This window comes from Aulonocara sp. 'chitande type north' Nkhata Bay, linkage group LG23 (assembly GCF_057382095.1).
Source record: "Aulonocara sp. 'chitande type north' Nkhata Bay isolate Kocher_YH1m ecotype deep benthic linkage group LG23, A_spYH_male_GT1.1, whole genome shotgun sequence".
Classification (NCBI taxonomy): Eukaryota; Metazoa; Chordata; class Actinopteri; order Cichliformes; family Cichlidae; genus Aulonocara; species Aulonocara sp. 'chitande type north' Nkhata Bay.
The window spans coordinates 50,616,617-50,640,406 of record NC_141365.1 but is presented as its reverse complement, the minus strand read 5'-3'; the positions used below and the strand labels follow the sequence as shown (position 1 = coordinate 50,640,406).

General features: G+C 42.8%; 1 protein-coding gene, 2 long non-coding RNA genes and 1 pseudogene across 3 annotated transcripts; 3 read left to right on the top strand and 1 right to left on the bottom strand.

The window, feature by feature from the left end:
• Positions 1 to 358: 358 nt before the first annotated feature.
• Positions 359 to 1,121, bottom strand: LOC147302984 (uncharacterized). The gene has a single exon (XM_086283331.1). It carries the CDS (start codon positions 1,069 to 1,071, stop codon positions 463 to 465), a length of 609 nt encoding a protein of 202 aa, XP_086139457.1. The 5' UTR covers positions 1,072 to 1,121; the 3' UTR covers positions 359 to 462.
• Positions 1,122 to 1,244: 123 nt separating this feature from the next.
• LOC147302983 (uncharacterized) lies at positions 1,245 to 7,042 on the top strand. The gene is made up of 5 exons (XR_015127175.1): positions 1,245 to 3,297; positions 6,153 to 6,268; positions 6,609 to 6,650; positions 6,763 to 6,834; positions 6,989 to 7,042. It is a non-coding gene; the product is annotated as an uncharacterized LOC147302983 (long non-coding RNA).
• Positions 7,043 to 7,344: 302 nt separating this feature from the next.
• LOC147302982 (uncharacterized) lies at positions 7,345 to 8,338 on the top strand. Its single transcript, XR_015127096.1, has 4 exons — positions 7,345 to 7,455; positions 7,532 to 7,642; positions 7,859 to 7,957; positions 8,050 to 8,338. It is a non-coding gene; the product is annotated as an uncharacterized LOC147302982 (long non-coding RNA).
• Positions 8,339 to 8,898: 560 nt separating this feature from the next.
• On the top strand, positions 8,899 to 21,933 carry LOC147302981 (uncharacterized; annotated as a pseudogene).
• Positions 21,934 to 23,790: the final 1,857 nt, after the last annotated feature.

The following is a 23,790-nucleotide window of genomic DNA, read 5'->3' as shown; positions in this document are numbered from 1 at the left end:
CAGTTTGATAACAGAAAAAACACCTCAGCACAAAAGCACATGACTATCAATACACCATAGAAACACGAGACAAGCAACAGGGGCGGGTAAAGGGTAAGAGAGAGCCGGCGTAGACAGCGCATCCGGTCCTGCAGCATCTGTGCTGGTCCAGTTGACTGCTATCATCCCCGGTAGGGCACAAGCATCGAAGGCGTTGGAAAGGGAGGGGGATGAGTGAGTGCTTGTCAGTGTAAGTGTGTGTGTGTGTCCAGAGTTCAGCGGAGACAGTGTCCTTCGCACTATCAGGCTAAGTAAACAGTCTGCCAGCCAACCCAGGTGGCCTTCATGGGATGGGAAGAATAGTCATCACACTGTCGTTATCAGGGAGTTGTTTTGGTGGGCTCCAGCCTTGGGCCTGCAGCTGGCGCCGTGGTGTCCGAATGTTGAATATTGTTGATTTCTGTTTTGTGAGCAGCTCGAATTTTAGCACTCTGAGACTGGTCCCTCAACTTCGCGTTGGAGAGCCGCGAGCCTCCCCATGATGGTATCAAACTTCAGTTCCAAGGTGTTGTCAGTCTTTTGATTCTGAGACCTCACAACTGCAGTGATCCGTTCCGCGATGTTTTCCAGCTGTCGCTCAAGGGTCTCATTTTGAGCAGGCCTCTCTCTGATGTTTCCCCTCATACGCTCAATGGTGTTGTTTTGAGCCTTCACAGCAGCTGTAAGCGTCTCCAAGGTGTTGACCATATTACGTTCGTTGTGAGAGGTCGCACCTCGTCCCGGCGCTTCGAATCCAGCGGGCAGACATGTGGGGGTTTGAACAGCCGGTTCCGCTTTCTTATTTCTCTGATAAAGCAGGGCTAGGCCAACGCCGATCAGCATGAACCCTGTTATCATGGTTCCGAATAGGTAGATATCTTCAGCGTCCTCGATCGACAGTCCCGCCAGGCACACGGTCCTCCAGTTCTGCCACCCGTCCATCGTGTAACCGGCAGGGAAAGTCCCTCCAGGGCACTCGGGCTCTCCCGAGCCCAGACTTCTCGTTGAGAAAAGGGTGTCAATAGCATTCAGAGACCAGTTGATCAAATCCATAATTCTCTTTTAGGTTTTAGAGAACGACAGTGAGAGACTGTTCCAGGGAAAGTAATGCACGCAAGACAAGACAAGGACATAGAAGCAAGCAGGGAAGATAAGGGTGAGGAGGAGAGGAGAAGTGCGACCGCCTTCGCTGAGAGCTGAGATACCTCTTTAGGTAAATACTTGGCCACAGTGTGCCAAGTAGCTGCCAGGCCAAAGGTTTTGTGTGATTGTTTTTAAAAAACAATTCTTTTTTCTTTGAAGCTCAACTCAAGACTTTGCAGCTTAATGAAAATAGAAATACCGTATTTTCGCAACTATAAGGCGCACATAAAAGCCTTAGATTTTCTTTAAAAAGTGCGGCGCGCCCTATACTGCAGTGCGCCCTGTGTGTTGTAAGGAGGACGTAGAAGAGAACACCATGAGAACGCTAAAGGGTGAAGTGTGGGCGTTGATTGTATATACCGAGACAATGGCACATACCTGTATAAAAGAACAGGTATGTGCGTTATGCAGGACATCGTTGTTTTAACAACCCTGAAAATGGCAAAGAGACACGCTTACGAAGCACAGTTTAAACTGAAGGCCATCAGCTACGCGGAGGAACATGGAAATCGAGCAGCCGCGAGAGAATTTAAGATTAATGAATCGATGGTTCGCAAGTGGAGGAAGCTGGAAAACAAGCTCCGACAGGTCAAGAAGACGCAGCTGAGTTTCCGCAGACATAAGGCGAGGTGGCCCGAGTTGGAGGAAATACTTGAGCGGTGGATCATCGAGCAAAGAACGAGTGGGAGAAGCGTTTCGACGGTCACCATTCGACTAAAAGCAGTTTCGCTAGCAGAAGAAATGAAAATTGAACATTTCCAAGGAGGTCCGTCTTGGTGCTTTCGTTTCATGAAACTGTGCCATTTTTCCATCCGGACCAGGACTACGGTAGCGCAGCAACTTCCAGCGGATTATAAGGAAAAGCTGGCCATCTTCCGCTCCTACTGCAGCAAACACATCGGCGACAAACACATCCAGCCCAGCCACATCACTAACATGGACGAGGTGCCGCTCACTTTCGACATCCCGGTGAGTCACACTGTGGAGAAGAAGGGGACCAGCACGGTAGCGATACGCACAACGGGGCACGAAAAGTCTTCTTTCACTGTTGTGCTTGGCTGCCATGCTAATGGACAGAAACTGCCGCCTATGGTGATTTTTAAGAGAAAGACTTTGCCTAAAGAGAAGTTTCCAGCAGGAATCATCATTAAGGCAAATGAAAAGGGCTGGATGGATGAGGAAATGATGAAAGAGTGGCTGAGGGAGGTGTATGTAAGGAGACCAGGTGGTTTTTTCAAATGCAAATGAACTGTGAGCTTGCTATCATTCCCGGAGGCCTGACAAAGGAACTCCAACCGCTGGACATCGGTGTGAACCGGCCGTTCAAAGTAAGGCTGCGAGTGGCGTGGGAGCGATGGATGACCGATGGAGACCACAGTTTCACTAAGAGTGGAAGGCAGCGCCGGGCGAGTTACGCCACAATTTGCGAATGGATTGTAGATGCTTGGACTAACATATCTGCTGGTACTGTTGTTCGAGCTTTCGCAAAAGCCGGCATCATTTCCGAGGAGCCGCACGGCACTGAAAGTGACTCTGACAGTGAAGAAAGTGAACCTGGCATGTTTGATGGAGATTTAGCGCAGCTGTTCAATTCAGACACAGAGGATGAGGACTTCGATGGGTTTGATTGATGACAATTACCAGTAATAAAAATGTGAGTACAAAACTCAGTTTTGCTCCCGCTTTATTTTTAAACACGCATACTTGTATGCGCCCTATAACCAGGTGTGCCTTATGTGTGTGTTAAATACAGTAATGGCACACATAAGTGAGACTGTGCCTTTTAGTATGGTGCGTCTTATGGTTGTGAAAATACGGTAAGTGTCACAGCAGCGTATCACCCTCAGACAAATGGCCTAGATGAAAAGACAAATGACAACATAAAAAGGTGTGTTTTATTTGTATGTAACATTTCATTTGCTTTTAAGACACTGTCACTATTGTGGTTTTTTTATGTCCACATGTAGAGCCCTGAGAAAATTAGTCAACAGTCAACAGAATGACTGGGATGTGTATCTGGATGCTTCACTGTTTTCCTTGAGGTCCAAGGTCCACACCACAACCAAATACACACCATTCCATTTAATGTATGGGAGAGAAGCTACATATCCTTCTGAAGTTCCTGTTGAAGTCCCAGTAAGTGTTATTAAGGAATTCTATTTATGTAACAACTATGATAATGCATAAATTAAATGTAATCTTAATTGGAAATTGTGCATATTGATATTGGCTGCAGCTTTAATCTTCTCTGCTTAACTTCTATATGCAAGATACATTTAAAAGATAAAGTGACTAGTTACTTCTTTATATTTGCATCTTTATGTAAAGTAATAAATGTTGAGGAGACCTTTAAGTATAATGTGTTCACCTATGGAAGTGTAAAAATGACTATACAAAAAATGATATGAGTCTTTGTGGCTTTCTGTGCTCAAAGCTTTATAATAAGTATATTTACTTTTAAACATGAGTTATTATAGTTAGAATTTTCAGTTCATGTTTCACATGCATTATTTGTCTTTATGATTTTAATTGTAATTTAAAATGTGAAAATTTTAGCTGTCCTCCATTCTCCCTGAGGAGTCGAGTTACGGTGACTTTGTATCTTCTACAAGAGACGCACAAGAGCAAGTTAAAAAAAAACTGTAGAGGAAAATATGGCAAAGTCCCAAGACTTACAAAAGGAAGCCTATGCCAGACGAGTCCAGAAGAAATACAGAAACCTTGTGTACAGCGTTGGAGATGAAGTTCTTCTCCTGAACATGAGGAAACGTGGAAGGAAGGGAGGAAGGTTTGATCCAGATTTTTCAGGACCCTACACCATTCAAGACATCGCTGGCAAATGTGTGAGATTAAAAAACACGGAAGGAGCAACTTTAAAAAATCACTACAGCATTGACCATATCAAGCCGTACAGAAGAAGCCACCATGTAAATGTCAGTGACAATGAAAAATACCCAACTCACAGTCAGACAGTGAACAGCAACACAGACCTGAAGATGCCCCCCTGCCATCCTACTGCTAACCCTCAGTGCCAGCAAAGTCCAGAGGATACCAGACCCTCTATTATTCATTATGCACCCAAAACGGCTGACAAAAGTTGTTTCTCCCACAAGGAGTTTAATTCTGTTCCTGGACCGGAAACGCGTGAACAAGAACTTCCCTCCCAGACACGAAGCTCAGAAAATGAAGGTGGCATAGTGAACAACTCTTTTTGGCCCGTTGGTCATTTGTTGCCAGTTTGGCGTTGCAACATGATTGATCATTGCATGACTTTGTTTGCATTTTGCAGTCTTCAACTCATATTGGATGTAAAGAAACATGCAACATGCACTGAGCTTGTGGAAGTCTGGAAATGGATCTGCCTGTCAGTAATTTTCTCTTTTGCCCACCCGCTGTACCTTTCCTATTTCTCTGCGTGAAAATGCATGTTTATTGTGTTGACTTTTTTCCATTTGTGGCCCGTTGGCCTTTACCCGGCTTTTCCACTAAAAATCTCATGCATGCCTGAGCTATAGGGATGGGTATCGAAAACCGGTTCTTGTTGAGAACCGGTTCCCACTGTTTCAATTCCTTGGAATCGTTTGCCATTTTTGCAAACGATTCCCTTATCGATTCCAGTCGCCCCGAATGACGTCACCACGTTGCGGAGCGTCATTTACCTGGCAGGAAACATGGCGCCTAAGCGGCTCAAACGCTCAAAAGTTTGATTATACTTTATGAGAACCGATGACAACAGGGCAACTTGCAAAGTAGATATTTCATTTAAGGGAGGAAACACTACGAATATGCAAAAGCATTTGCTCACAAAACACGCGATGTGACACGCGTTTTTAATTCCGCTCCGGACTCGTGACTCTCAACCCAGCAGCAGCGCTAACGTTTGCACGTCCTCTCCCGTTAATGCGGCAGGTAAATAATCAACTAACAGTGCATATTATGTTAGCGCAATCTGCCTTATTACAAGACCTGCCATTACTGTACATGTAGGTGACCATGATGAGAGAGACAGACAGAGTCTGGCTGGCGCTCGCTGGCAGTTCTCGCTGCAGTCTACCGGTAGCGTCTCCTTTCAGGCCAGGATAGACTAATGTCACCGAGCAGTGTCTAAGTTTGTGGTCAAAGGCTTGCACCCATTTGCCACAGCAGATGTCCCCGATTTTTGGTAAGTGAATGTGTTTAATTGTAGGCAGGGACATTACTGGATATTCTTGTGTAATTGCCACAGAACAATTTATGTTATACTTTGTTATTGCTACAGAAGAATGTTGCAGCTTTAAGGCAGGGATGACTCCTGGAGTTGCTTTCTCACTGCATATGCTTTATTTCACAATCAGATCGATTCGATAACAAAAACATACAGCAGCTCCTCTCCTACTCCTAGCCCTTCGCTGCGGTGGAAAAAAGAACGACTTCAATCCCCTTCAAGGAACATACGTACAAAATAGTTTTCCTGATACACCAATGGGGCGTTCAATGCCATCTTGTAAATATGAGTACTCTGGCAGAGTAACAGTTCAAATGAAAAATACACCAGAACAAACAAGCAAACAAAAAAAGAAGTGTGGGGTACCTTTGAACCAATGAACAAAGTATAACAATTTATACTTTTTAACATAACCCGACCCCGTCAATATGTGATATGTCTCACAAGAATATTTATTTTATCATTTTACATTTACAATTTTTTTTTCCTGGGGACCCTGTGACACCCCATTGAAGAGCCGTAGGCTGGATCTCTCAAGATCTCACTGTTGGGTTTGTAAGGCCATGTTACTCCTAAATTTCTATCTTGTTCAAAGAGAAGATATAAAACAAAGCTCTGAGCTAATCGACCTTAGTGTTCTCCTTTTTAAAAAAAAAAAAAAAAAAGAATCGATAAGAGAATCGATAAAGAATCGAATCGTTAAACAGAATCGAAAATGGAATCGGAATCGTTAAAATCTTATCAATACCCATCCCTACTGAGCTAACTTATCATATTTTTCTTTTAGTAAAGAGGCTATGGCGTGCAAAGGATACTGGGCGCTTGGAGTCAGTTGTTGGACCATACAAGTTATTTGATTCCTCTTTACGAACACTGCAGGGGTCACGGTGGCTTTCTGATGAGGTAAGAGAACTTATCATTATTGATTCTGATTTTGAAGTGCTGCTCCTTCTGAAGCATCTGAAGCACCATTAATAGTTTAAAATGTGCAGGTAGGTGTGTGGGGGGGGGGGGGGTTATATAGCAAAACTCTGATAAAGTTTCACCCACTCACTTCAATAGGAACGATTGTTATCAACAACAACACAGATGTTGTGACATCTGTGACATCATAATACCCAGTTTATGCAGAAAGAACCTTTATCAGAAATTATATTCCTTTCCAAGTTTTTGTGTACAGCACTCAAGCAGTTACTTCAGAATTTGTTGCTGCTGGTTTATAAACTCTGACTTTTCAAAACAGGTCATTGATGCATACCTGCACCGTGTCATTGAGAGACGAAAGGTAAGTAAGAAATGTCCTTTGCCCACTTATATTGAAATACAATAAATAAATAAATAAATAAATAAATAAAAATGTATTTACTGTTCTGTAACATTTTTGTATACTTCTACAGAATGCTGTACACCTGCTCTGTTCAGTAGTTGCAAGCTCGTTGTTTTCTGGGCAGTTCAGATGCCTCACCAAGGTAAGTTGAAAGTTAAGAAGTGGTCCAAAAAGTTGACTCATTTCTATTTCTGAGGACAGAGTTCAGTTCCTTTAAACAACACTATATTTGAAAACACCCTGAGATGCATGGTACCCAAGTAAATCGAAATTACTCTGCACTTCCAATCCCACAGATGAAGTTCCCAGTTGAAGACATGTGGTTGTGCCCTGTGAACTTTGGTACGCACTGGATTCTTGTGGTATGTGTTCATATAGTTATTAATTTGCGTAATTTGTTGTGAAGCAGTTTCTTGCTCAGTGTTATTCTTAAATAGGTTTTCAGTGGCAAAAACTATAGTGATTTTTAATTTATTAACTTTTTCCTTTAGATTGTCAACATTTCTGCACAGAAAATACTGCTCATAGACCCCATGGGGAATGAAGGTGTTTATGACAGGAAAATTCTGCGCAACTGGAGGTATGCATGATACTGAGGTATTATTCTTAGATAAAACATTTCTTGTTTCATTACAAACATTTTTGTTCAACTAGGAATTTTCTGAGGATGAGAGGGCATGAAGACACCATGGAGTGGCAGTTACAGACTATGCAACACAACAACCAACAGGATTCCAGCAGTTGCGGAGTTTTGCTGTTAAAGGTAACCCTTATTCAAATGATTCCATTTATTGTTAGCTACAATTAGGACTTTATATTACAATAATGAGAAATCTCAGTTTGCAGAACACTACCTTGCTTTTGGAGAGAGGTCAGTGAAGTATTAACCACTACAGAAGCAGTTGTGCTGGAGCGAATGCAGATAGCTTGCACCCTACTTGAACATCGAGGTAAGTCCAGTAAAGTCCTTATCACGTTAGAGTGTGTACTTCCATTTTAAATAGTGCTTTTTAAACACTTTCAAATAAGACCCTTCTTTAAGTCTAATTAAAAAAAATTCAGGGGACTAATTTGCCATGAAGTATTTGTGGAACAAATTTACTACTATTTTTTTAATTAATCAATAAATAATGTTTGAGTAAAACCTAACCATGAATGTGTTTCAGGGAACGCTGAGGATTACTGCATTGTTTGCTCTATGTTAGATACGGACGCTGACCGCAGCATGATTGAAATGGTAAAACAAAACCAAACAAAAGAAACACGTAAGTCTTAGTATCATTACTTGCTAATCATGTTTAAAATGTTGACTAATAGTATTCACCAAACATATGAGCCATTTATTTTTCCTTTCCAGGTGCAGTGTGAATCTTGCCAAAGATGGGCACATTTTGCATGTGCAAAATATAAAGAGCAACCAAGAACATAAATGCAAAAATATGTAAGGAAAACACATAACAACTTCTAATAAAAACAGCTGTCTTTTCCCCTCTATGTCTCTTTGCATTCTTTGTCAACATTAGATGATTGTGTGCTGGAGGCACGTTTTAATAGTGTGATTTGGCCATCTGAACGTCCTACCCATACGACGGAGCCATTAACTACGTAAGGTAGCATATTCTGATAAGGTAGCACGGATTGATAGACAAGACCATAAATTTACGCTACGGTAGGACGTTTTGTCAGAACAGTGGATACAATCTCACTGCACCTAGCCGAATCCTTCATTGCCCTGACGAATTCTGTGGTGCATCTTCATTTACTTTAACAGATTTTACATAGTAAATAAAGTTTTGTTTTTCTGAATGTTCTTTTTTCTTTTAAAAAAATAAATAAATAAAAATTAGATATAGATCTCTCTCGATCTCTCTCTCTCTCTATACACACACACAGATATTAATGTAGAACAATTATGTGTATATGTTAGTTTATAAGACCTATGTTATATATAATTCAGAGGAAAGGGGATGTGTTGATATGTAGGTGTTCATGTAATGATAAGGTTTACCAGCAGGGGGGCGCTGTATTTAAGAAAGCTCATGAATGCCTCCAGGGGAGCACATAAAAGACTGGTCTGTGGTGTGAGAGGATGAATGGTGTTAATAAAATGTTTGGGGCAGTAGCTCGCAAGGCATAAGTGGATGCCGTGTTATTTTTAACAAGCGCTACGAAGACAACACACGACCCTCCTCTCCAAGGACAGAAAATGCAGAGAAGACTCACCACTCAGCAGGCCTTGGAAATGATCCTGAGTGAAGTCAACCCTTGTGACTCGGATGGAGAAGACCTAGAATTTCAGAGCTGTCTGATCAGTCTTCAGGTTAGGAAATAATATGAAATGAAACCTATTTCATGTCAAACAAGTGAAAAATACTAAAAGAAAAGCAGAGCAGAGTGACAGAAATATCTACTCTACCTTTTTTTTATAGTTTCCACTTTTTGTGTGTGCTGGGTTAGGTGTTAAGGTTACTAGCTAACCCCATTTCATTTCAAACAAGTAAGTGGATATAGTAAGTAAGATATTTCAGACATTATTCCGATACAGAGGAGGAGATACTGGAATTATAATTAGTTTCTATGCATGCATTTGTGATTTCGTTTGACCTTCCCACTGCTCACAATTTGAATTTGTTCACACTGCAGATGAGGAGACTGCTTCTCAACCTAAAAAGAGAGCTTGTTTGGTGACTGAGACAGCGAAAGATGGCACAGTGTGGCGTGAAGAACAGGTGGGGCCCTGTCTCCCTTTCACCCCAATAGAAGCGTACTCTGCAGATGGAGAGCCAATGGCTAAGGCCAAGAAAAGTATCTCGAGTCGCCTTCAGAGCTTCCTGTGTTTCATCACTCTTGACATGCTTCATAGCATTCAAGAATGGAGTATTCAACATGCACAGCAAACGGAGCATGTTCATTGGTTCATGGACCTCCCTGAACTAATGGCATTTATTGCAATTGTCATCTTGCGGGGGGTTACTAGGGTTCCATCGCTACGTGACTGCTGGTCAGCAAACCTGGGTAGGGTTGCCAACCGTCCCTTAAAATACGGAATCGTCCCGTATTTCGAAACAAAAGTACACGTCCCGTATTGAGCTAATAAGGGACGCACTTTGTCCCGTAATACAGTGAGAATCAAAAGTAGTCTATAAATGTTAATGGAATTAACGCTTTGTTTGAAAACAATTCCCAGCCCCTCTCCTGCTTTGTGACCAATGAGCTGACAGCACACTTATGACAATTCGAGTATGACAATTCAGATTATCTCATTGGTCGAGGAAAGGTCGCTTACAGAGAAAATACCGGAAGACAACAGATGACCACAACAACAAGCATGGCCAACAGGGAAACAAACGCCGACACTGCGGTGCAAGTCTCGGATGACAGTACACCTAAAGCTGGGCAGACACTGTGCGATTTTCAAACTGCACGATTGACTCGCAGGGGTTAGAAGTTGGTAGGTCACGATGCAGGTCTCACACTATACCGCCCGATGCTCTGATGCGACCTGAGAGCTCACACTGTGCCTCCATAACATGAAGGTTATAACAGACAATCTTTCTCTCTCTGTCTTTCACTCACACAGACACACACACACACACACACCCACCACCACCACCATCAACTTTGCTAAATTGCTAATGAAAAACATTGATCAGGCAGCTGTGATTAAGCAGCAGTGTAGATCCAACTGTTTTCACGGTTGTTGTGGTCGTGATAATTTTGTGATGCCACATCGAAAAGGCTCGGATGAGCTTTCTAAAGTTCTACAAGTTGTGCCTCCATGGCTTGTGTCCAGATCACACGCTGCACAGCTGTGCTGCTCCGTCTTTTTCACCGACGTTTACGTGTTTGCGCGTGCGCAGTGTGAGCGGCTGTGGTGACACCCTCACGAGCGATTGATGATCGGGAGCTGGTCGTGAGGTGTTAATCGCTTCTCGTTACCCCATGTATACTACACGACGCACGATGAAGGCCAAAATCGGGCCGATCACCAAATCGGTCGCACGACTCAAAAATCATCTCAAAATGGGCCAAAAACCGCACAGTGTGAGCCCAGCATTAGAGCAGCAATGTTTGTTCCCCTCAGAGAAAGAAAAAAAAAAAAAAAAAGGCTGCAAAAGTACAGGGAGGAATGGGAAAAGGAAAACACCTGGCTGGAAAAAGTTAATATGGGCATGTGCAGTGAATATCAGCGCTATGTGGCCAGAAGTGTGATAATATAACTTATTTTGTGTAATAAACATCTGCAAGGATAGATGATTACAACAAATAGATGACTAATACATAAAAGTAATACATAGATGAATAATGATGATGAGTTATGATGCGTAATCATGGGAACAGGCGGGTTTACAAACAGGAGCAGCTGATTAGCATTAGAAAAGCTGAAATAATACCTCAACTGAAGCCAATTGTACTAAATGCACTATATGTGCACAGTTACAAGAATATTTTTCTTTCTATTGTTTTCTATTAATTTATATAATTTTAAGTTAAGCAGGACAGAGTTCTTTTAAAGAAAGATTTACTTATATTCTCAAAAGTTAAGCATGACAGGCTTCTGTTTAAGAAAGAGACCTGTTTTACTGTGTTAATGTTGTCATTTTGAGCTAAAAATAAATGGCTAAATGATCATTTGTTTCCCATGTGTTCATATCACAAAGAATATGCATCTGCTTAAATCAACTTCAAGTCAAATGGTTAAAAAAATAATTTCACACACAAAAAAAGAGCTACCACACTGGGAAGCATAGCTGGACTGGCCATCGGGCATATGCCCGGTGGGCCGCTGGCGATTTTTTGTTTTTATGGGCCGATGGATTTTTAATTTTTTTAATTTTTTTATTTTTTAGGAAGGGTATATATAATGAAAGGTGTTGGATTGGCCAATTGGTCATGATCGACTCTGGGCTGGACCAATTACAGCCGAGGAGGCTGGATGCACCCTCCCCCTTGTTTAGCAATCACGTGATTTTCGCGCATTGCATGCCGGGAACTCGTGGCAAAACAATCCAAGTACCGCATCAAATGCAAACATTTGCAGCACCGCAAAACGTTCATTCTCCGGTTCCAATACCTTCTTTTTTTTCCTTTGCCGCACAAAAAAGGAATGTACAAAACAAAAGGAGAACAATGCCGGTCCGTACAAAGACAGACTCGACGAAAAGACAAAGAAAAGATACGAGGAAAAAATCAAAGGAGTGAAAGAGTGGACAAAAGACGTCAGCGTGCTGCCCAACTTTCACCACGCTCAGATTTATAATTATACGCTTCTTGGAGTGAGTGCATACACTCATGAAGTTTAGTAACTTCAGGTCACTGCAACAAGCCCAGGTACAGTTTACCGACGGATGGGTACAGGACCTTGAAACGCACCGTGTAGAACGAAAGACTATTGTACGTATCATAAGTTTACCAGTCTCACAAATCGTCTTCATAAATACACATTCATTAACAGTTTATTAATAGGACCTTTGAGCTCAACGGTAATTAATTAGTAGTGGAAATAATTTCTGGTAGTGTAACAGTGTTTGTGGTATTATTCCACTTGCCACAAATATCAGTGTAATGGGGAAACAGCGCCCCCCCTCTCGGTGTGGCTGGCTGCAGTAATCGCTGCCAGTCTGCCGTAGCCATACGAGAGGTGAGTTGTATTGTTCCGCACACAATATAGCTAAGTAGTACAGACACATAAAACATGTTTGATTAGCTGACGAGCACCGAGTGTAATAAGTGCTTAGTGGACACATGTCCAACACCAGTTTTATGTACTTTTCATTTGTTTATTAATGTGTGAAACTGCATGCTAAAGCGGAATGCTAATGAGATGTTCTGCCGTAGTGTGCTGTGCGGAGTGGTGTGTGGCGAGCCTGTGCACTGATAATACACCGTTGTTTCCATTCAGGTACATCATTTGTTGTTGCTGTTATTTTATTGTATATTAGAAATTGTAATATTGCTGCAGTAATCGCTGCCAGTCTGCCGTAGCCATACGAGAGTGTGCTGTGCGGAGTGGTGTATGGCGAGCCTGTGCACTGATAATACACCGTTGTTTCCATTCAGGAAATAAAGTGGCAACGATCGATCAGAGACTCCTTGTCTTTTTAAAAACACTACACAACGCAGAGTCGAGGAGTCTGTTTGGGCCGAACTGTTGCAGCGGGATGAAGCAGAAACCGGTTACAGTAGCATTACAGAAATGTAGCAGTGACAATAATATTGTATGTTGTAATCGCAATGGACAATTAGTGATACAAAACAACTGTTTTATCTTGTGAATAAAAGTATATGGTTTTGTCAGTGTACCATGGTTATAACAGAAGCGAAACGCAATATTGTGTCAGGACAATTCACTATTTATGCACAATAAACAAAGGAGCATAGCGCGACAATTTCTGTTCAGCGCCAGACTTGCTTGTAATCTATATCACCAATTATGTTAAGAAAAATGACGCATTAACTACTACAAAACTCTGACCTTTGTGGGAATGCTTGGATCAGACTAACATGTGAGCTGGAGTGTTCTGAGATGTTATATTTGGTATATCCAGACCATCCGTCGGCTCTTACTTCGGAAACATGGCTTAAAATTTTTCACTTCAACGACGTAATCCGATAAAAAAAAAAAAAAAAAAAAAAAAAGGATCTCTTTACCCATCAGCTTCCCGTGGCTGTCATGCGACCGGCTATTGCAGTTAATAATACAACAGCTTCTTGCCATTTTTTGGGTTTCTTTTTATCGCTGTGTAACTGAGTTCAATTGAAAGCCTGCGTGCGCTAGTACCTCTTGCCACAAGTTCCCAGAATCCTTTGCGGTTTTATCCCTGAATGACGTCACATTTCAATCTTTATCCTGGTGGGCCGGTCTCTAGTCAAAATGCCCGGGCTGATTTTTTGTCCCAGTCCAGCCTTGCTGGGAAGGGTGAAGACAACTGGGTTGCCCGGCCCTGGCCACGAGGTGTCCCTTATTTATTTTTCAGGGAGTTGGCAACCCTAAACCTGGGAAACCCACAGATAATTGGAACTATGGCACGAAACCACTTCCAAGACATCATGCGACACCTACGCTTTTGATGACAGGTCCACCTGCGGTGATTGAGCAAAGACTGATAAGTTCGCTGCAATTTCCAGTGTGTGGGGATCATTTGTCACCAACTGCATCACGTGCTACAACCCTGGTCTACATATTCAATTCAATTTTATTTATATAGCGCCAAATCACAACAAAGGTCGCCTCAAGGCGCTTCATAGATACAGAGAAAAACCCACCAATCATATGACCCTCTATGAGCAAGCACTTTGGCGACAGTGGGAAGGAAAAACTCCTTTTAACAGGAAGAAACCTCTGGCAGAACCAGGCTCAGGGAGGGGCGGCCATCTGCTGCGACCGGTTGGGGTGAGAGAAGGAAGACAGGATAAAAGACATGCTGTGGAAGAGAGACAGAGGTTAATAACAGATATGATTCAATGCAGAGAGGTCTATTAATACATAGTGAGTGAGATCATATCACTGTTGATGAACAGCTTTTCCCATCAAAGACTCTGTGCAGTTTCCTGCAGTATATTGCAAGTAAACCTGACAAGTTTGGGATCAAGTTCTGGGTGGCTTGTGACCTAAAATCCAAGTACATTTGCAATGTCCTCCCATATCTTGGCAAGGACCCCAATCCAGTGGGGAGAGACTGTCTGAAAATGTAGTGATGAGGCTGATTGATCCTAGACAAGGGCAGAAATGTTACCACGGACAATTTCTTCACATCGCTTTCACTTGCGCAAAAACGTCTTTGACGGAAAACCACCATCCTTGGCACAGTCAACAAGATTCGCCGGGAAATTCCTCAATCCGCTGGACACACAGATCGCAATGAATTCACCACTCAGGTATGTTGCAGGTCTTTTGTGGTTCTCCTCCTTGAATCGCTACCTTATCATGGTGGAGGGGTTTGTGTGTCCCAGGGATCCCAGGGGCTATGTTGTCTGGGGGCTTTTGTCCCCTGGTAGGGTCTCCCATGGCAAATTGGTCCTGGGTGAGGGACCAGACAAAGAGCAATTCAGAAGACCCTTATGAAAAGAACATTGAAGGAACAGTTTACCCTGTCCGGGATAGGGTTACTGGAGCCAGGCCCGGGGAGGGTGCCCGAGGGAGAGCGTCTGGTGGCCGGGCCTTAGTCCATGGGGCCCGGCCGGGCACAGCCCGAAGAGGAGACATGGGCCCATCCTCCCGCAGGCCCACCACCCGCAGGAGGCACCATAGGGGTCGGGTGCATTGTGTGCCAGGTGGCAGCCAGGAGCGGAAGCCCTGGCGGACTGACCCCCGGCTGCCAAGACTGGCAATAGGGACATGGAATGTCACCTCTCTGGTGGGGAAGGAGCCCGACTTGGTGTGTGAGGTTGAGAGGTACCGGCTAGATATAGTCAGGCTCACCTCTACGCATGGCTTGGGCTCTGGAACCAGTCTCCTGGAGAGGGGCTGGACTCTGTCTCAGTCTGGAGTTGCCCCTGGTGAGAGGCGGCGGGCTTGGGTGGGTATTCTAATATCCCCTTGGCTTGCTGCCGGTACGTTGGGGTTTTTCCCGGTGGATGAGAGGGTTTGTTCCCTGCGACTTGCGGTCGGGGAACAGGTCCTGACTGTCATCTGCGCTTATGCGCCGAGTGGCAGTTCGGAGTACCCAGCCTTCTTAGAGTCCCTTGGGGGGTGCTGGAAGGTGCTCCACCTGGAGACTGTTGTCCTGCTGGGAGACTTCAATGCTCACGTGGGTAACGACAGCGAGACCTGGAGGGGCGTGATTGGGAGGAACGGGTACTCCCTGATCTGAACCCGAGCAGTGTTTTGTTATTGGACTTCTGTGCTAATCAGTTTGGCCATAACGAACACCCTGTTCGAGTATAAGAGTGTCCATAAGTGCAGGGATAGCTCAGTAGGTAGAGTGGTGGCCCCATGATCGGAAGGTCGGGGGTTCGACTCCACTGAACGGCTACCCTGAGGTACCCCTGAGCAAGGTAGGATCCTCCAGCAGCCACTGGGCCCAGGCTCCTCTAGCAAGGCACCAACAAGTAAATCAACAGTGACTTCAACGGGCCATCACAAGGAAATACCAATCTCATCATTTTGAAAATGTCACCTAAAAAAGCAAACCCAGGAGTTGAAGAGGAGTTGGAGGAGATTAGGAAATCGCTTAATTTCATGTCTGATGAACTGAGCAAAGTGGCTAAACAACAAGGTATGCTACATGACCTAATGGATGAAATAAAACAACTAAAAAACCTCATAAAGGACAAGGACAAGAAAATAGACGACTTGGAATCGAGGACCTTGAACAATACACAAGAATGGATGATTTAGTCATAAGTGGTCTGGAGACGCAACACCGAACCTACGCCAGAGTAACAGCTGGCGGAGGTAAAGACGGTGAAGATGCCCCGGTAGAGGAGCTGCAAACGCTTGAACAGCAAGTGATAAAATTCCTTCAAACGAAGAATGTAAGTATTCAGAGCCATCATATTGCAGCATGCCACACGCTCCCCAGAAAAGACAGTAAAACAAAGCCAGCAATCATTCTTCGGTTTGTGAGTCACAAAACAAAGATTGAGTTACTGAAACAGGGTAAGAAGCTAAAAGGGACTGGTGTGTATTTAAATGAACATTTAACGAAAAAGACTGCTGAAATTGCAAGACAGGCCTGAGAAAACAAAATAAGATACAAGCGACATGGACGAGGAACTGCAAAGTAATGATAAGACTAAATGGCAATCCCGAAGAAGCGAAAGTTGTGATGATAAGAGAACTCAAAGACTTAGAGCAATATAAATAATCAGGAATCTGCTATGGAATCTATTGGAAAAGTGACGATTGGATAATGAACAATGGGTATGGAAAGTGTTTCTGGCCTTATGGCTCAAAAACAATGGAAACAACAACAACAAAAACACATAAATGACAAGTTTGGACACAGATTATAGGTTTCCATTCGGAGATATTGAAGAGGAAGACTTTGATTATGAAAAGGACTGTCAAGGTGGTTATTTTGCCACACACGCTGAGAAAACGAACTTCAAAACGTTTAACTATGCAGAGCACAACATGCATGACCCTGAAAGTAACATTGACCCAGATACCCACTTCTACAATAACACCAATAATACTTGTGAGTACTATACAGATGACCAATTCAATGTGAATATTAAAATGGCAAATGCATTGTCGGTCATACATTTCAATAGTAGAAGCCTGTATAAAAAATTTTCTAAAATTACAGAATGTTTAAGTAAGTTAAAAAAGTTTAATATAATTGCAATATCAGAAACATGGCTCGATAATGAGAAAGTGAAATGGGACTGGAAGGATACGAATTATTTACAATGAACAGGGTGAATAAAAAAGGAGGCGGTGTTGCTTTATATGTAGATAAAGTTTTGAAATGTAGTCTGAATGTATGTCAAGCACCATAGATAACATATTGGAATGTGTCACTATTGAAATTCATGTTGAAAAAGCTAACAATATAATTATAAGTTGCATCTATAGGACACCAGGTTCATGCCTTGGGATATTCAATGAAAAACTTGCTGCTATGTTTAGCAACCTAAATGATAAAAAAGTGCAAATAATTTGTGGTGATTTTAATATAGATTTGCTAAACCCAAATGGACATCAGAAAACAACGGATTTCATAAATACAATGTATAGTAACTCCCTTTTCCCTGTAATTATAAAACCAAGTAGAATAACAATTGATACAGCTACATTGATAGATAATATATTCACAAATAAAATTGACCATGAAATAGTAGGTGGACTTCTTATAACTGATATAAGCGATCATCTTCCTGTTTTTGCAATTTTTCAAAATTATTTTGGGATTAAAACTACACAAAAGAATCAAATATTTGATATGATACGACAGAACAACAAGAGCCATTGCTGCCCTCCAGGTGGACTTAAAGGAACACAATTGGAATGAGGTTTTTGCAAATGAAGATTCAAATAGTGCATATGATGCATTCTTATCAACTGTAATTTCACTATATGAAAAACATTGTCCTTTAATGAAGATCACTAGAAAGCATCACAGATCAAATAAGCCATGGATCACAAAGGGGATAGAAGATGCATGTAAAAAGAAAAATAATCTATATAAGAGATTCATAAAACAGAGGACAAAAGATGCCGAAATAAAGTACAAGTTATATAAAAATAGATTAGTAAATATTATAAGAACAAGTAAGAAAGAATATTACCACAAATTATTCGAGCAAAGTAGAAGTAACACACAAGAAACATGGAGGATATTAAACAGTATAATCAAAAAGGGCTCAAAAAAATAAGAATTATCCAGATTTTAAAAAAGATAAAGATATTGTGCTTGATAAAACTAAAGACATTGCAAATGAATTTAATGATTTCTTTGTAAATATTGGCTTTAATTTAGCAAAAGAAATTCCAGAGTCAAGAAATAATAACGACCTAAATAAACATATTACTCAGAATGTGTCCTCCATGTTTATTGGTGCTGTAACTCATAGAGAAATAATTAACATTGTGAAGACATTTAAAAATAAAAAGTCCACTGACTGTTTTGGTATTGACATGATATTAGTTAAAAGTATTATAGAATATATAGTGCAACCTTTCGCATACATTTGTAATCTGTCCTTTCAAACTGGTGTGTTTCCCTCACAAATGAAAATAGCAAAAGTTATTCCAATCCATAAAAACGGAGAGAGATGTCAGTTTACCAATTACAGGCCAATATCACTACTCCCACAGTTCTCAAAAATTTTAGAAAAGTTATTTGTTAATAGACTTGATAAATATATTGAGAAGCATAATCTCCTAAGTGATAAACAATATGGCTTTAGAGTGAAAAGGTCCACTTCAATGGCAGTGATGGAACTTGAAGGGATATCTAATGCAATAGATAATAAGGAATATACTGTTGGTGTTTTTATAGACTTAAAAAAGGCGTTTGATACAATTGATCATTCTATATTAATGAATAAACTAGAGAGATATGGCATAAGAGGGATAGCATACAAGTGGATGAAAAGTTACCTGGATGAAAGATATCAATATGTCGAATTCAATAATGTAAAATCTAAGCAGTTGAAGGTAACTTGTGGTGTTCCTCAGGGCTCTGTGCTGGGCCCTAAATTATTTATATTATATATAAATGACATATGTAGTGTTTCCAAACTGTTAAAATGTGTATTGTTTGCTGATGATACCACTCTGTACTGCTCAGGTAAAAACCTAGAACAGCTTCTGACTACAGCGGAAAAGGAGTTAAATATATTAAAAAACTGGTTTGATGTAAATAAGTTATCATTAAATATAAAGAAAACAAAATTGATTATTTTTGGCACTAGACAAATGAAAAATGTATCTAAAATCAGGGTTAATGGAATTGAAATTGAAAGAGTGTACGAAAATAAATTTCTTGGAGTGATAATTGATGATAAGCTGAGTTGGAAGTCTCATATAAACCACGTGAAAACAAAAATGTCAAAAACCATTGCTATTCTCTATAAAACAAAGCATGTCCTGAACAAAAAAATCATTATACACACTTTATTGTACTCTGTTGCTTCCATATATGACTTACTGTCTGGAGATATGGGGTAATGCATATAAAACGAACACTCTTCATATTTTCAAGTTACAAAAAAGAGCTATAAGAATTATAAACCAATTAAACTATATAGAACCAACTAACATTTTGTTTGTTAATCTGAATACCCTGAAATTTTATGATTTAGTTGAATATAAAATGGCACAGATAATGTATAAAGCACAAAATAACTTGCTTTGCCCCAGTACTCAGAAGCTGTTCAAAGTCAGTCGACAGGTATCGACAGGCCAAGCGGAATGCGGCTCGGGCAGTGGCTGAAGCAAAAACTCGGGTGTGGGAGGAGTTCGGAGAGGCCATGGAAAAAGACTTTCGGACCGCCTCGAAGAGATTCTGGCAAACCGTCAGGCGCCTCAGGAGGGGAAAGCGGTGCTCTACCTGCACTGTGTATAGTGCTGGCGGAGCGCTGCTGACGTCGACTGAGAAAATTGTCAGGCGGTGGAAGGAATACTTCGAGGACCTCCTTAATCCCACTGACACGTCTTCCGAGGAGGAAGGAGAGTCTGGGGATGAGGGGAATGACCCACCAATTTCCAGGGGCGAGTTCACTGAGGCAGTTAAACAACTCCTTGGTGGCAGAGCCCCTGGTGTTGATGAGGTCCGCCCAGAGTTCCTGAAGGCTCTGGACGTTGTAGGGCTGTCCTGGTTGACACGCCTGTGCAATGTTGCGTGTAGATCAGGGGCAGTACCTGTGGACTGGCAGACCGGGGTGGTGGTCCCCATCTTTAAGAAGGAGGACCGGAGGGTGTGTTCCAACTACAGGGGGAAAAAAAAAAAAAAAAAAAAAAAAAAAAAAAAAAAAAAAAAAAATCACTCCTCAGCCTCCCTGGGAAAGTCTATGCCAGGGTGCTGGAAAGGAGAGTCCGTCCACTAGTTGAACCTCGGATACAGGAGGAACAATGCGGTTTTCGTCCTGGTTGTGGAACACTGGACCAGCTCTTTATCCTCTCAAGGATACTTGAGGGTGCATGGGAGTTTGCCCAACCAGTCTACATGTGTTTTGTGGACTTGGAGAAGGCATTCGACCGTGTCCCTCGGGTGTCCTGTGGGAGGTGTTGCAGGAGTTTGGGATGTCTGGCCCATTGCTACGGGCCATTCGATCCCTATACAACCGTTGCAAGAGCTTGGTTCACGTTGCCGGCAATAAGTCGGACTCGTTCCTGGTGGGTGATGGGCTCCGCCAGGGCTGCCCTTTGTCACCAATTCTGTTCATAATTTTTATGGACAGGATTTCTAGGCACAGCCAAGTGGCGGAGGGCTTTCGCTTTGGTGGCCTCAGAATCTCATCTGATTTTTGCGGATGATGTGGTTCTGTTGGCTTCATCGGGTGAGGGCCTCCAGCTTGCACTGGAACAGTTCGCAGCCGAGTATGACGCAGCGGGAATGAGGATCAGCACCTCCAAATCTGAGGCCATGGTTCTCAGCTGGAAAAGGGTGGAGTGCCCTCTCCGGGTCGGGGATGAGTTCCTACCCCAAGTGGAGGAACTCAAGTATCTTGGGGTCTTGTTCGCGAGTGATGGGAGAAGGGAGCCGGAGATCGACAGACGGATTGGGGCTGCAGCTGCAGTAATGCGGACGCTGCACCGGTCCGTCGTGGTGAAGAGGGAGCTGAGTGTAAAAGCGAAGCTCTCAATTTACTGGTCGATCTACGTCCCTACCCTCACCTATGGCCACGAGCTGTGGGTAGTGACCGAAAGAACGAGATCGCGGATACAAGCGGCAGAAATGAGCTTCCTCCGAAGGGTGGCTGGCCTCTCCCTTAGAGATAGGGTGAGAAGTTCGGCCATCCGGGAGGGGCTCAGAGTAGAGCAGCTGCTGCTCCACATCGAAAGGAGCCAGCTGAGGTGGTTCGGGCATCTGACAAGGATGCCTCCTGGGTGAGGTGTTCCAGGCATGTCCCACCGGGAGGAGGCCCCGGGGCAGACCCAGGACACGCTGGAGAGATTATATCTCGGCTGGCCTGGGAACGCCTTGGTGTTCCCCCGGATAAGCTGGAGGAGGTGGCTGGGGAGAGGGAGGTCTGGGCCTCTTTGCTTAGGCTGCTGCCCCCGCGACCCGGCCCCGGACAAAGCGGATGAAGATGGATGGATGTTTGTGTTTCATTTTGTGTAAAAAAGTGTTATGGAAATAATTTCTTATTTCTTAGGTGTTTTCCACCACTGCTGCCACGCTGATGGCGTATGTGGCCAAACGGAAGAAGACAGTCTATATTCTTAGCAGCATGCACAGCGTGGTTCAGACTGATAACACCACAAAAAAGGAAGCCAAACACTGTCACCCTTTACAACACCACAAAGTGTGGCGTGGATGTGATGGACCAGATGGTGCGGGATTACACTGTCCGCAGAGGAACACGGCACTGGCCAGTTGCCGTGTTCTATAACATGATTGACATGGCAGCACTGAATGCACATGTGCTGTATCAAGTATGCACCGGGACGAAGGAAAGACGGGTGGACTTCCTGGTGGAGCTTGCAAGAGAGTTGGCTAACTCTCATATGGCTGGGAAGAAGGCAAGAAAAGAACAGTTGCTTCAGACAACCCTTTTGTTTTGTTTTTTTTGTACTGTTTTTATCAATGAATCTCAGCAACAAAGGAAATACACCCATGTGTGTTGATTTCTCCCTAAGATGGCAAACTGAAACACAAGTTTCCTTGTGGCTCAGCATGGCCCCACCTTATTTACATAACAAAATCAGCAGTTCACAGGTGATTAAGGATATTCGCTAAAAGGCTGGAAGGCGGGGGGTTTTTTTGGTAGAAAAGCCAAATGGCCGCTCTCTGATGTTAAGTATTTCCACATTTTCCCCTTTAAGGTGAGTTTTTTTTTTTTAATGTTTATTATAAAATTCCTTTCCTAAATCTGTTTGGAGTTTTTCCAGGCACCTAACCCATGCATACTTCGAAAACACATCTATGCATGTCAATAAATACCTAACATTATCATTATCCACAGAATATTCACACATGTCAACCAAATCAGCTTGAAACTGTTTGTCAATCCCGTTAACCAAAACTCCATTTCTGGGGAAATGTATCCTTGCAGGTTTATGAAGAGCCTGTTGCCTCACTGACAGCAATATCGAGTTTCTTTACACCTCCTAAACCCCCTGGGTGTGCAGGGTTGTGATATATTTTTCTCAGCGTGTATTCCATAATCACTTTGACCAAACACAAATGACAAAAAGTGTTAACATACGTTTTTAAATTTAATTTTGTGTAGTGCACAGTAAGTGTAATGTTATGTGCACATTGAGAATTTTAGCATCTCCTAGTGGTTAGCTTGGAGACTGCGGTCAAGTGAATTTTTATGTGGTTTGGCTTGTATTCCTATTGGATGTTTAGAGTCACATGAGTGGGGTGATACAGGAAGAGTTTCCTATTGGATGTTTAGAGTCACATGAGTGGGGTGATACAGGAAGAGTTTCCTATTGGATGTTTACAGTCACATGAGTGGGGTAATGCAGGAAGCCATTCTAGTATTGGGATTTGCACAATGAGGCGTACCAGAAGTCTCCCTGTTTAATCCTTAAGCATCCACCTGTGTTATGCCATGGAGAAGCTTTGTTTTTTCACAAGTTCTGGGAAATCACTGTAAGTTGTACGTTGATGAAGACAAACAAGTAAACAGCCCTCAACTTTACTTTCACGCCTGACTCATCATTCAACGCTTTCAGTGCTTACGGCATATGTTTAGCTATCTGTCACTTCGTGTACCAGAACCACGCACGCAGGGGACAGAATAGTGAAAAAACAGCATCACACCAGGGATAATACAGCAAGTCTGGATAGCAGAGACCGCTAACGCTCATTAGTCTTCCTGCCTTGTTTAGTTGTACCTTGCATGCCGAATAGTCATCATGGACAATAAGCCAGATACAGAAGATCAACAGAAGACTAGCTCTCCAAGAACATCTGTGAAGTCATATGTGACCAGATCTGTTGCTAGTTCTTCTAACAGCTCCTGCAAGTCTTCTGCCAGCCTAGCAGCTGCTAAAGCACGTGCAAGAGCTGAAGCAGTGCGTGCTCGCTCCACCTTTGTCAAAAAAGAAACTGAACTCATGGTGGAAAAAGCCCAGTTGAGAGTAGAAGAGGCACGCATGGAGGCTGCTCTGGCCACACTGAAGCAAGAGAAAGAAGTTGCAGCGGCTTTAGCTGAGGCGGAGGTTTTGGAATCAGCCGTAGCAGAACTCGGCTCTAAACAAGATCTCAGGGCAGCGGACATCATAGGAATTCCCCCTGACTCCACAGAAAAAAGAACAAATGATTATGTTGAGTGTCACTCAAGAATGCACTCTAGTCAGCTGTCGTTGCCCGGCCTTGAGTCCCATATCACCTCCAGTCGGCCACGCGATTTCTCTCATGCTCCACCACTCCAGGACAACGAACTGAATCCCATTCGTACAGCCATTGATGGACTGAGCTCCACTCCAGCTCGTGTCAAGAGCCATACTACCTTTGAAGAAAATGGTATG

Bases quoted from the DNA above. Each gene is read 5' to 3' on its own strand.
- LOC147302984 (XM_086283331.1), bottom strand. From the start codon at position 1,071: ATGGATTTGATCAACTGGTCTCTGAATGCTATTGACACCCTTTTCTCA.